The sequence below is a fragment of the Tenrec ecaudatus genome, chromosome 2 (genome assembly GCF_050624435.1).
Source record: "Tenrec ecaudatus isolate mTenEca1 chromosome 2, mTenEca1.hap1, whole genome shotgun sequence".
NCBI classification, from domain to species: domain Eukaryota; kingdom Metazoa; phylum Chordata; class Mammalia; order Afrosoricida; family Tenrecidae; genus Tenrec; species Tenrec ecaudatus.
The window spans coordinates 73,545,647-73,559,772 of record NC_134531.1 but is presented as its reverse complement, the minus strand read 5'-3'; the positions used below and the strand labels follow the sequence as shown (position 1 = coordinate 73,559,772).

General features: G+C 46.7%; 1 protein-coding gene across 1 annotated transcript; it reads right to left on the bottom strand.

Annotated features, from left to right (window-relative positions):
• Positions 1 to 281: 281 nt before the first annotated feature.
• CRHBP (corticotropin releasing hormone binding protein) lies at positions 282 to 13,077 on the bottom strand. The gene is made up of 7 exons (XM_075543048.1): positions 12,997 to 13,077; positions 12,511 to 12,604; positions 12,162 to 12,319; positions 10,256 to 10,466; positions 7,702 to 7,850; positions 4,531 to 4,648; positions 282 to 439 (listed from the first exon to the last, which is right to left on the bottom strand). The coding sequence occupies exons 1-7, from the start codon at positions 13,075 to 13,077 to the stop codon at positions 282 to 284; spliced, it is 969 nt and encodes a 322-aa protein (XP_075399163.1).
• Positions 13,078 to 14,126: the final 1,049 nt, after the last annotated feature.

The following is a 14,126-nucleotide window of genomic DNA, read 5'->3' as shown; positions in this document are numbered from 1 at the left end:
GGCCTACTGGTTCAGGTTTTTGGCACACCTAGAAATTACAGACATTGGCATTCGATCCTGTTTCCTACCAAAGGGGGCGCCCTTTCTGTGCCCGATTCATTTACATATTACAGACGAAAGAGCAGAAGGTACAAAAAGGAACGCGGTCATGTGTACACGGTAGGTGCGCGAGGCTGGGAATACGGACTGGTGTGAGCTTGTCACGGAGTGATATCAGAAGCCCATGTCGTCGCCATTGAAAACCCCTTTGCCAGCAGCATGGGAATCACCGGGTCGCCTCTTTAGAGAGGAGACAAGCAGAGTTCCCTGATGCTGTTCCCATCGGGGCTTTCCAGTTCGTATGGCTCCAGCTGACGATATTCAAAAGTCACGCGATTGATGTGCTTGCCGCTGGAGACCATGCGCACCACAGTGTTGTCACAGGCGATCTTCATGTGGGCTGGAATTGGGGGGGGGGGGGGGAAACAACATGAAAAGTTCCTCAGAAGGTTAAAGAGCAAGGAGGCAGGGCAGCAAAGTTGACTCTCGTGATCTCAAACCAGTTGCCATGGAATGGGTCCTGACTCATAGCAACTCCTTGCATGTCAGTGGATGACTTCCGGTGCGTGGCTTTTGGGAAGTGGGTCACCAGAGCGGCTCTGGGTGAACTGGAGCCTGTGCCTTTTCTTTCCCTGAGCATTTGAGCACATGGACTGTTTGCACCAGCGAGGATCTCCCAGTGTTCTTAGGCTAGCTAATGAACTTAGGACAAGGACATCGAACTCAATCTTTCACCCTCAGCTCCAAGGGTACCCTTATCTAAACACAACTGACCGGACATCATGGAAGGGACACCTCCTGGTCTCTTCCTTGTTCTCCTACCTGTAAGACGTTGGTGGTAAAGACGGACGAAGGCAATGATCTGTTGACTCTGCAACTTTGTTTTAGATCAGTGTTTACAGGGAGGACTAATACCCGGTAGGGACAGACTGTGAATTCACAGGGTTTGTCAATCCCTGGTAGCTTACTAGGGGAACTCTAACCACAGATCACGATTCCAACCATCGGCTGCTCCGCGGGAGAAAGATGAGGCTGTCTGCTCCTATAAATATGTACCGTCTCAGAAATCCGAAGGGGCAGTTCTTCTTTGTCCTGCAGTGGCATCTTGACGAATAGTTGACTTGATGGCAGTGAGTTTGGTAGTTCGGGTTATAATATCTAGGGGTCCACCTGGCATTTAGTGGGTAAGGGCTAGAGGGTGGAATGTATGCTGGACATTGATGTAGGCAAAAGACAATCCAAATCATGTTTATTGTTTTCCAAACCTAGGTAATAATTATAATTGTACCTATAAACAATATGCATCATGGGGTGATCTTAATGTAAACTGAAAATATTCATTTGTGTGCTATTGTCTGTCCACTTACACTTTTTCCCTCTCATTCCCCCCACTAGACTTCTTGCATGGCATAATTTCTTATCACCTTATCCAATCTTAATCCAATTGGATCCATAATCTGTATAGGAGTCTGACTAATTTTATGTCATCTCCTAGTCCAGATGTGCCTGAGAAAGTACATATTGAAATTCACTTTTGTTTTTTAATTAAAACTTACTTTGATTTTCTTTTTCCAGGCTCCGGCTGGTTCATGGATCAAACACTACCTGCCCCACATTGTCTTTGCTTCTGGTTGGAGTTTTCTCAGCCATCCTCCTACCCCCATTGTCTTTCTCCAGCTCACTGCCAGGGGGCTGATGCCAGTTCACCGTGACCCTCTGTCTGACCCTAGAGTGACCTTTCTAAGGCACATCTGAGAAATGCCAGCACTGGCATTGTATAATGAGCATCTCACAAAGAAGTGCCAGGGTGTAAATGGCCAGGACATGGCCAGTGAGGGCTACTGAAGTAGAAGTCAATTTGGGGGGTATTATAACTATAAACCCTATAATGCTTATTACCTTAACTAAGAAGTCCAGTTAAACTTTTTCTAGGAAGTCCAAATGTATTTTTCTTTATATGATTGGGAAGGCCATTGTACCTCCGATCTGATTCTGTACTTTAAACTATCTAACATGCCCTATTTCCTTTAGTAAATGTGCATAATATTTCACAGTATTTTGACTTGTTCCCTGAAAAAAAATCCAATTTAAAGAGCAGGGTTCCTAGTAGTTCTTCATTGTCTGAATGATTTAGGAAGGGGTTTTCAAAAACACGGTGCAGTTGAAAATGAAGCACTGAGTCATAGAATTCAAGCCTTACAATTGCCCTGACTTCAACTATTGAGATCATTTAGGCCCAAGTGGGTTTTTTGGCTTCAGGCTTACAATTTTACCTAATTCGGCTCATATTATGCAAGCAGAAAAATTACCCCAGTTTCAATTATCTAAATTTTGAGGCATGAGTGGCCTTAAGTCCGACACTCATCTTTTCACCCTGCTGCAAGGCAGCCCCTCTCCCGCCATCAGCACGGAAGCAATGCAGCATCCGTGAATGCAAAGGGACAGAGAATATAACCTTTGAAGCCAAGGCTCAGGGCATATTAACATAAAGCTACCCTCCAGCTTGGGTAGAATGGCATTTCACTTGATCTCGATAGGAAAGTTTGCCTTGAACCCACCTAGTTAAAATAAGGGGGTGCCATTGCATCAACTGCCACCCAGGGAGACCGCCTGTATGCTGGAGGACTTGGGAAGTGTACCCCACAGGGTTTCCAGCGACTGTTTCAGAAATTGGCTGCCAGGCATTTCTTCTGCAGCTCCTTTAAATGAATTTCACCCTCCAGCCTCCCAGTTAGCAGCCGAGGACTTACCCTGAAATCCCATTTTATTTAAGCAGAGCTATTGCTCTATTGCGAGATACATGAGCTGCTATGATTTATTATTATTATTCTAGGGAATAAATTCTTTTTAAATTATTTTCTTCTTGGAACCTCGTTCTTTGGGATTATGGGTTCAATTTGTATCAGCTATTCCTCCTTAAAGCAAATATATGGCACACCTTCTCTTGCTATTTGATATTTTATACTTAGGATAATAGTAAATAGCTACCATCTAACTGTTGAAGAGAAATTGCTTATTTATTTTTCAGGAATGAAAACTATAAGGGGAAACTAATGCTGGCTGTGATGAGGACAGTTATCTGTCATGATTCTCAGTAGCTGGCCAGTGCTGACATGATGTAATTGGTCATTATGGAATGACATCATTTGGCAGTTATTTGATGATGTGAATTGGCAGATAGATAGTGACAGTCACCTTCTTTTTTGTGATCTCTGGGAAATGTTCTCCCTTTTCACACGACACCAATTTTCACATTAATCTTCTAATCATTTGGAATCTGAAACTTTTTACAGGCATATGAGGAGGGCTAGTCTCTGCTTAGTGCTTACTGGTATAGATGAATCCTATCACAGAGTTCCTAGAACTAACTCTAAGAGAAAACACCAGTAGGCAAACCTGGTGTAAAGGGAAACAGGAAATACTGTACACCGCTGTGTACATGTTCTGAATTGCAGTTGATCAATGATTGGTGATGACAGGAGAAAAGGAGGGCTATGATAGGAAATAAGAAACAACCAGGAGATCAGAGATTGCTATCTTTCCTTCTTGGTTTCATTTTTATCTCTTGACCATAATCGAAAACCGCTGCCTGCAGTGAAAATATAGGCATGAAAAATATATCATGAAGATCTTGCCCTCCCTCACGCGCGGCTTCATTATGGGGTGCGTCAATGGTCAGTAATTCCCACCGACTCTCAGCCCATCTGAACATGATCCCTTGTAGCACGTTCTCTGGCCCTTGAGAAAGATGTGGTTCTGTTGGGCCTGCAGTGTACTTGGGTCTTTCAACCGGTTCTTTCCAGTTGGATTCCCTGCTGAGAGTTTGCTTTTCCAGCTGAGCTATACTTCATCTGAGTCTGTACTTCAACAATCCATCTGAATGAGCTGGTTAAATGCCCTGAGTACACCAAGCCAATCTCTGATTACTAGAGACCACTTTTAGACTTAGAATTTACCTCTGATTGTTGGAGTAGCCTGTGAGAGGATGGTTAATCTGTTAGCAATGGCAGGGGAAGAGTCAGCAGTTAAGATAATTTCTAATAAGGTTTACCTCTTTGTTATGTATATATATACATATATATGTATATATACTCTTAAGCTATTACTTCATTACTGTACTATGATTAATGATCTAGCTACTTAACGTTGACCACGTTCAGATAAAACCTTCAGTTTCTAGAATACAAAAGCAAGGTCACCTCCCAAAGGTAGAAAGGGCGCAGGGTCAGAAAGCTTCATCTTCTTCATGGGTTGACTTAGGGCCAACCTTGAATACGTACCTTCATTGCACACAGGTTCCCCTCCCTAAATCAGACATTTGATTATGGATTCTATGCTCATATACAGATGCATAGAGGCTCAAATGTAGAGCCCTTATTTTGACTCAACAAAGTTTTTTGTGGACCTCACTTTTCCAGTCTTAAAAAAAACATGTTTGCATTTAAAATAATGTTGATTGGCACACAAATAATAATCTAAGACACATCTCACCAGGGCCATGAAAGGGGTGGCAGAGGCCAGCTAAAGGCATCATCTTAGAAGGGTCCAATCCAGTTCCTCCCAACAGCTCCACAAAGTCTCCTACTCCCCCACAGCCTGCTGAGGGTTTCTAGAATAAAGCATCAGGACGAGATATACTTAAAAGTTAAGGAAGTCAAATCCTTTGACCAATTACAGGCTCCATGAATTCATTCCATCAGCCCCCCACCGCTCCCCAGCCAACCTCCCAATGCCATTCATTTATCATCCAGGACTCCGGAAATTAAAAGACATTTAAAAGGGAGAGGAGGAAGTTATAAGAAATGCTTTCCTAAATCGATTGAGTCATCATATTTTTAAAAATATGTGTCATGCTGTCTTTTTTCAAGTTCAAGAACTGTACTGATGAAATGGGATTCTGTAAACTTATAAGATGCATGAAAACGCTTTGCTTTTCACATCATTTGGATGCACACACTGAATTATTTGAACTGCTGAACACACAGAGTCAGAGTTCAACGAAGTCAAGTATCTGCATCTTACAAATCAGACTGGTCCATCAGGTCATTCAACACTTACACCTAACAGCCTCGCCTTTGAACACTTTAGTCAACAGAAGGGAAAGATGGGATGTACAGCTCCAAGTTGAAGGGTTTTCATGTCCTGGGGGCCATACGTGAGTGCTTTACATGCATTTCATCAAGTGAACAAGTAGAGGTATAGTTACACCAATTGTCTACAGCACTCCACATTCTGATATGGAAAATTTAGTAGGATATTTGGGAGTGAAGGGGGCGGGGAGGAGGAGCCTGAATTGTCTTTCTCTTCTCTCCTGGTGTCCAGGAGGACTATCTCTTAAGACTGCACTTTGCACTGGACTCTGTGGGATCCAAATTTCAGCAGGTGGTGAAAGGGAAAGAGGCAGACTTGGGAGACAAAATGGAAAATAAACACTTTGGGAAGAAGCAGAAGCTAATGTGAGAATGAAGAACGGAGGCCTTGGTAGGCAATGGCTTTTCTCTCTGCTTCCCAAACCTCTCAGCGTTTCTCGTAAACAAGGCTATAAACTGCATTGTGTAGGGAGCTTTCTCTCTGAGGTTCAGAGTCTCAATAGCAGTCCTGGATTTCTCTGTTGAAGTTCTTCATCCCTAGAATATGCCACTATCGTCTCTTGCCTAAGCTATGACATTGACCTCCTAGCAACACTCTGTAGCGCACTAACCACATGGGAGCAGAATGTCCTTAGAGTGAGATCATGTTGTCTCCTTGCCTACATTCCTTCAGTGGTTTTCCTCTGCTCTTAGAATAAACTCAAACTCCTTAATACTCATAAGTCCTGCAGAGGACCATGCCCATGACGTGGCCTTGCTCATCTCCCCAGTGTTGGCTCCTACACTCCCCAGCTACCCTTGCATCCTCTCCACTCCAGGAACACAGCTGGCTCATTGCTGCCTCGGACCCTCTGCACTATTGTTCCCTGTTGTCAGCTCTTCCTATAGTTTCCAGGTCCTCTGTGCCTGCTGCTGAAGTCTCAGTTTAAATGCTTCCTTCTCAGGGATGTGGGATAACGAGGGGGTAAAGAGGTACATTCTCAGAAACTCACAGGGGGCAGTTCTACCCTGTCCTGCAGGGTTGCTGAGTTGGCATCAACTTGATGGCATTGGGTTTGGGGGTTTTCTCAGAGACAGCCTTGGCTCCCCACCTCTCCCTCTGCTCCCTTGTTCCCATTCCCTGGGTGCCACAGCATCTACCACTCTGGCACACTTCCTACAGAGCACTTGTCAGTATCTGGAGCACCCTATCATTTTGCTCCCTCCTCCTCCTCCAGTGTAGGTTCCAGGTGAGTAGGACCTGTTTTGTTTGCGGCTAATTCCCAGCATCTAGAATAATAGTAGGTATTAGGACCTGCTTGGTAAAGCGAAGGGTCTTTGAAAAAGAGGAAGACCTTCAAGGAGATGGATTGACACAGTGGCCACAACACGGGCACCCGCGTGGGAACAACGTGAGGATGGCGCGGGGCCCGGCAGTGTTTGGTTCTGTTGTGCACTGGGCGCTATGGATCAGAGCATACTCAGTAGCACCTATCAACAACAGAATAATAGTGCTTCTGTAAGCAGACAAAATTATTTGGGAATGGAATACTCTATATTCATAATAGGAAATGTGCCATGCTTAGTTGCCATTGTGAAAAAGAAAGCACGGGTCTGTTACAGCGCACCTCTGTACTCTATATTCTGCATCAAGAATGATGAATAAGGCTTGATAGCTACTCACTTACCCGTGCTCCTTACCAAAGGGTTATTCTTCCAATGAATTCCAACTAGAAGGTTAGACACTGGCCTGTGCGTGTAGAGCTTTTTAAAATGGGGGACCATATTCCCTTTTTTGCGGTTCTGGCCAGACTTACTTGACTTTCACTGAATGGAAACCCTAGTCGTTTTTTATATCAACAAGCAGCTGGGCTTTCTTAACCTAGACTTACGAGAAAATACCAGGAAATGAGGACGACTTCGAGGAAAGGAGCTCTACCAGAGCAACAACAACAACAGCAACAACAACAAATGTGCTCAGGCTCAGGGTTCATCTTAAGGTCATGGGAAAACAGGTTGATAGGGATTTTCAACTTTTTTTTTTTGAAGCAGAGTCAATAGAATTAAATATAATGGGGAAAAGTCTTCCAAAAACTGTACTGCATTTTGCAACATAAAAATCCAGCTCCGTATTTTATGTTATACTTAGCGTTCCTTGGTGCATACCCCAGCTCTGTCAATGAGATCCTTTCTTCATGGCAAAAGAAAATTCTAATAATCAGAAAAACAGCTGTGTGTGCAGATGACTCACACTAGGCTCTGCTAGGAGAGAATTTTTGTCAAAGAGGCAAGCACAAGAGAATTCAATTGTAATTATATACCAGCACTTCACCAGTGGAAAGCATTTCTACGTCTTAAGAAAAGTTATTCAGATGGGTCACCTGAGTACGTGACTCCCACCATTACTGCAATCGAAGAGGGATTTGGTTACGGGCAGTCAGCACAAGTGCACGGGAGATGGAATAGCCGATCAGAGATGGGCTGATGAATGAACACCACCCATCCAATCTGCTGGTGTCTTGGTTTTGTGGCCTGATGGCTTTTGATCTGATACAGTCAAGGTCTTAGAATGCAACAGAAGCAAGCAACTCACCTTTGATGGAAGACCGTGGAAGTGCCCCAGCGTGAGATCAGATATTTTTATCGCGGCAGGGTAAATTATGGAGAAGCTGCAATTGCGATGCTGGTGTGGGACCACCAGGGAAAACCTTCCATTTGGGGTTTGAGAGATGACATTGCAGGCTTTGGAGGGAAAACAAAAACAAGCCACACTTGCATTGTGCCACATGCTAGGTTTGAAAAGCCACTCATTCTATCTTAGCCTCAGAACTTCATTGTGACCTTGGACCTTGGCCCCGGAAAGACAGTATACAAATCCCAAAGGTCATTTGGAGACAAGGTTTTAGAGAATAAAACTGACCAATGGCATGAACATTGTCCAGTGGACTTGGACTTCACAAGGAGACTTCTCATCTCAGAGGGCTATCTATATTTTTAGATTAATTGCTATCCACATCCTAACTGAATGCTAACTTGAAGTGGCTCTGGGAACACTGCAGTGAAGTAGGGCCCAGGTTCAAGCTGGGGGTCTCGGATAAATTGAAGCCTGAAGGTGATGTCAGAATTCTGCCTTCATTCATTGAATCAAGATCCATGATGTTAGGGTTACAAAGAATAAAATAAATCAGTAAATATTTTTTAAATCATGAAATAAGCTGAGAAAGATTAGAAATACACTAAATATTTTTGACACTAAATGATACATTAAACTTGTAATGTTTTCTTTGTTCCCAAGTATTTCTGAAGTTTTTTGTTTTGTGTCTCAACCCTAGACTTTGTTATTCTTCTAACTATAAAAGTAGGAGCAGCTGAGTGCATATTTTTTGTCTATAATAAAAAAACAAACCCACTGCCATTGAGTCAACTTCTACTCAAAGAGACTCTATAAGACATGGTAGAACTGGCCCTGTGAGTTTCCCAGACTGTCCTTCTTTCTGGGAGTAGAAAGTCCTGTTTTTCTCCCAAGAAGCTGCTGGTGGCTTCAAACTACTGACCTTGTGGTTAGTAGCCCAATATGTAACCAGTACACCACCAGGGTTCATATTTGGCCTGTTATAGTGACATAAACTTCCTGACTGATCCAAATAGGTTAGAAGTGCCTCTTGCCTCCTTCTGATAGTTTTAATTACTCTTAATTTCAAGACTACGTGGGGTTTCTTAATGATTCTAGAGCTGTTCTGAATTCTAAACAACCTTTTCTTCTAGGATTCTTTTACTCCAGTCATCTAACGTAGACTTTTTTGGGAGACTTCTATAAAAAGTCTTGTTTTTCAGACCAGTCTTACTGGTCTAATAGAAACCCATGGAGCCCTTTGGTCGAAGGCCCTTAGTCGCCCATCGGGCCTGAACGAGAATTCCAATGGCTCAGGTTGTAACCAAACGATAGGCACATCTATAGCAAACACCGTAACTCTAAGGGGTGCACACAGCCATTGGAGACCCAAGTCCATACCATTTGAGATCAAAATAGCATCATTTACCCCAGGACAGAACTCAGATGAATTAGAAAAGGCAACAGAAATAGTAAAGACAACGGGGCAGTGATATGCACGATGCTACATTGTAGAGATCGCAATCAATCACATTAAACAAACTGTGTTTGACTTGCTGGATGGGAAAGTGATCTGCTCCATAAACCTTCACCTAATTCACGATAAGTATATGTACATTCTTTTTTAAGTAAAAAGCCGAAGATCAGTCACTAAATTCTTTGGGAGATTAAGCTCCCTTCTTCAACCACATGCTAATAACGAGTGCCAGGTTTTCTTTGAACTTTTCTTCTTCTAAGAATTTTGTCTTGTTGAGAAGAAAACAAGCAGATGAACAAGCTTATTTTGATTAAGAAAATTTGATTTGGATCAGGGCTGCTGAGTTTTAAAGAATAATCTATGTTTTTCTCTACCAGAGATGAACTAAATTAGAGTGGTAGGCTCAGAATCACAAGGCAAGAATGAGGTCCCCTGTCAAGGGCAGTGGATCTCAACCTTCCCCGTACCCACCTCTTTAATGTAGTCCCTCAGGTTGTGGTGACCCCCAACCATAAAATTATTTTTGCTGCTACTTCATAACTGTAATTTACTGCTGTTATGAATTCGGAGACCCCTCTGAAAGGGTCACTCGAGCCCCAAAGGGGTCACGACCCACAGGTTGTGAACTGCTGGTCTAGGGAATACAGCCATTTACTGCACCCCAGATACAAAGTCCTTCAGTCTTTGTCTAAATATCTCAAGGACTGATACCTCCTAGCTGGTATCTCAAGCTTATCGAAGATAAATGGGATGACGTGGAGGGATAGTTTATCATTGAATGTATTGTAGTACTTTAGGAGCAAAAAATAAGACATTGAGGGAAATTGTGGTTTTTGGCTGCCGTAATGTACCTAGCCTGGAAAGAAATTAAAAACTGCGATTTGATTTTCATAAAGAACAGAAAAATATCTTTTAAGTCATTTTTAATTATAAAAAAATCCTTTTAATTCCGATTTAAATCATTCCTCGGTTCCCATTTCCTAAGCCTATGCAATAATACTAAGCAGATTTGACCCCCAAATCCGGCTTGTCAGCCTAGAGGACAAGGGACCCACTTACGGAAGAGATTAGGATCCGTCGAGATGGTTAACGTGAATCCGTTCCCTGGCTCCTGGACTCGGAAGATGACCATGGCCACATTCTGGGAGGATCTGATGGTCCTTCGGCTGAGGCCACTCCTGCAGAAGTCGATGTACCGCTCCGTGGTGGGCAGAGGATGGTCCTGGGAACTGGGAAACTTCTCCCCCTTGAGAATCCAACCATCAAATACCTTCCAACAAAAACATACAAACACAGATCGTGTTTCCTTCGGCTGCTTCTAGGATGGGTAAGTTGAAAAGGGGAAAGAAAGCCTTCTAGTCAGGGATCTTCTGACAGTGAGGAATTGACACCTGCCTGCCCCTGCCTGCTTAGTTGTTGTTGTTGTTAGGTGCCATCGAGTCTGCTCTGACCCCGGTGACCTGATGCACAACAGAAGGAAACACTGCCCAGCTCTTGGCTGTCCTCTCAATCCTTCCTGTGTCTGAGCCCGCAGTTGCAGTCACAGTGTCAATCCATGGCGCTGAAGACCTTTCTTTCTTTCCCTGCCCTCTCCTTGCTTACTTGTGTACATTTTGACTGTGAAGGTGGTTTTGCAATAGTGTGTCCCTGTTTTTCTGTATACGCTTGAAAGTGTCCAGAACCCCCCGCTGTGATTCTAAAGTGACCTGAAAGGGCAGGATGGAACTGCTCAGCGGGGTGGGTTCCTTTCCAAGGCCATCCATCTCTGCAGATGCAGACTGCCTCATCTTGGTCCCAAGAAGGGAGCCCGTGGGTTCAAGTCACCCACCTCCAGGTTAGCAGCCCAATTCTTAGCCGCTCCCCCCCCCCACCAGCTGGGCTCCTTAAAGTGCACGTTGCTTTAATGAAAGTAAAGGAACCTTGTCATCCTGGAGCTAATTAGTTTAGTCACTTTGTCAATGAAAGCACAGGCAATGTACACTCTTACCCTGCTTGCACTTTCTCCCTCCCCCTTCAGAGAAATTCCACAAAAGCTGCAATGTGAGCAAAACACCTCCAAAATGCCCCAAGCCGACATGGGGCAGTCACTTTACAAGCTACTAGCAATCGAAGATCCATTTCCCTCATTTTAAACCAGCTGTTCTCAACCTGCGGGTTGCGACCCTTTGGGGGAGTCTAAGGACCCTTTCACAGGGGTCGCCAGATTCATAACAGTAGCAAAATGACAGTTATGAAGTAGCAACGAAAATAACTGTATGGTTGGGGGGTCCCCACCATATGAAGAACTGCCCGAAATGGTCGCGGCATGAGGAAAGTGGAGAACCACTGCTTCGGGCCTGGGACCAGGATGCCCTTGCGTCCCTAGGCGCTTACTCCTGCAGTTGGAGGCGCGATTGAAAGGTTACTTTCACCATCGCCACAGGCAGCAGGCTCCCAAGCAAGAGTCACATGAGCTAAACCACCCACCTCCCCAAGACCAGGGCCTTGGCCCGAGCACTGGCCCTCTGATGTGTTCGACCGGTTCCGACCCAATGCCAGTTTGGAAGTTTGGATCAAGATTCTTTTACTTGAACAACAATAAAACTCCAGCAGGCAGCCTAAGATGCAGGGGACCGCTGGAAGCGAGGGGATTGTGAGCTGGGGGGGGGGGGCTCGTCCACCCCTCCCACCTGACCCAATTAGACACCCCGCCCCCAGCCCACCCCCCAGCTCCTGGAACCCCGACTGCGAGCCCGGAACCCGGTTCCCCGAAGAGGGGCAGGAGGAAGCCAGGCCGGCGGGAGTCCGACACGTGGGCCCCCGCGGGCTCCGCAGGTCCGGCTCCCGTGCGTTTGGCTGCGGCCGCTCGCGTCTGGAGGTCAAGTTCTGGGAAGCGCTCCCCGAGAGCTCAGGAGAAGCGCGCCCCGGCGGGGTGCGAACCTGCGGCGTGCCGGGCTCGGGCTCGGGGCTGCGGCTCCCGGCTCACCTGCAGGAAGTCCCCGCCCTGACAGTCGATGGCCACCGCGTCGTAGCGGACGCTGATGAACTCCTCAGGCTCGCTGATGAAGAAGGCGGCGCAGTGGAGCTGCGGCCGGGCCGCGGTGAAGGTGAACTGGCCCGGGAGGCTCAGCAGGTCCAGGCAGCCTGCGGGGAGAGCGGCGGGGCCACCGCGTGAGGGCGCGCCCTCCGTCCCTGGCTCTGCCCGCCACCCTGCGCCCCGACTCCCAGACCCCCGGAGCGTCGCCCCCGCCTGTCCCCAAAGCCCTGGCCACCTCCCTCCCCCGCGGGGCCACACAACCCCCGCCGGCCCCCCGCCGCCGCCGCGGGAGACTCACGCAGGGCGCGGCGGTAAGGCTGCTCCCCCTCCAGCGCCCGCTTCAGGTCGGAGCCGAAGAGCAGGAACGGGTCTTGGTCCGCGACTCCCCGCAGCTGGAAAGGGACAGGGGGAGGGGGTAGGTAGTTTAGGGGGCGACAAAGAAAGGAGTCGGGGGGGGGGGCGGGGGCAAAGCGCCGACTTTGTCCCACAGCCTAGGGAAGAGAGAGCGGGGTGGGTGGGCCAAGGTCTCCCCAGGGGTCCAGAGGTCTTTCTGAGAACCTTCAGACCAGGGTATCCCAACTGCCCCAGTGTTAGGCGGCAAGCGGGATGCTCGCGCAGCGGGGAAGATCCCGGAGTTAGCGCGCTCCGCACCCCGCACACGGGGATGAAAGAGCCAAGACCCATTGAGGCGGAGGAAAGAGGGCTAGCGGAGGCAGCCAGCCTGGCGCTCAAGGGGAGACCCTCGCGAGAGGAAGATGCAATGGACCCGTCCCGGGATGCTCACCTCTAGGTACCGACCCTCGCCTCTCAGAGTCATCAGGACGATCAGGAGGAAGTGATACTGAAGTTTGAAGGTAGCGGACATGCTGGCCTTGCTTCTGCAGCTGGCGGACTTCCCTCCGGGTGGCTGGGGGCTCCGCCCGCACACCTTCATCCAGGCTGAGAGCTGGAAGCTGGTAGGGTCCCCTGGCTGTGTCTCTTTATAGCGCAGTGGGGAGGGGAGGCTCTCTGCCCCTCAACTGATCCAGCTCAGTAACCATGGGTTACCCTGTCAGGGACGAAGTGCGTGGAGATGACGAGGGTCCAGCGCTCAGCCACCAATTTTCAGCGTGGTCCAGCATTATTCACCAAAGATGATTTCACTCACTACGCCTTGATGAACCCAAGTGTGGGAGAAGGAAGCCGGAAGGACAAGGCAGGAGCGAGGGCATTTTACCTGGCCTGCTAAATGTTGCATTCTATCCTCCTGGGGACAGTGCGGCCCCAAAAGGTCATGGACTGGGAATTTGGGGCTTTAAAAAGCAAAGTAGCAAAGCAACATGCACCCATATGACACCAAAACACATATAATAACCTTGAAAGAATCGTACTGGAAATGGTCAGAGCATATCCTACTCTTAAACTGTTGTGAGGTGGGACTAAGACTTTTTTTTTGTTATTGTCTGACATGATTAGAGTCCCCTTCCCACCCACCCACCCGTCCTCCTTTTACAGCGATCCAGAGCGAACTGTCACCTGTGCTAAGTCTGAATGCTAAGGCGCCATAGAATAACAGACCCATACTAAATCTCTGATCATGTCTGAGTGGGACAGGGTAATTGCAGATTGTACTGAGAGCGAAGAGAGGCACGCTGATTTCTCACTAGTATGCAGAGGGACTTTGTGTCACCCTGGGAAGATGATCTTTCACTTGATTGTGAAAGGCTAGGGGAAGGCTCTGGTCTCTGCCATGGCTTATTCATTGAGTTGCCAGACACAGCAAAAAACACTAAACAACGTCAAATCCCTAACTATTCTAGAGTCCTACGGGCACGTAAGTATTCGCTGCCTGCAACAATACACTTATTCTTTGGTTAACCTGCCCAACAGAAAAATTTTAATTTTTTTTCTTTGGAACACAATTCATATATCATA

Bases quoted from the DNA above. Each gene is read 5' to 3' on its own strand.
- CRHBP (XM_075543048.1), bottom strand. From the start codon at position 13,077: ATGTCCGCTACCTTCAAACTTCAGTATCACTTCCTCCTGATCGTCCTG. The intron at 12,320-12,510 runs GTGAGTCTCCCG...CTCTCCCCGCAG, and splicing joins GCCTTACCGCCGCGCCCTGC to GCTGCCTGGACCTGCTGAGC. The intron at 440-4,530 runs GTGAGATGTGTC...CCCCAATTCCAG, and splicing joins CCACCCCTTTCATGGCCCTG to CCCACATGAAGATCGCCTGT.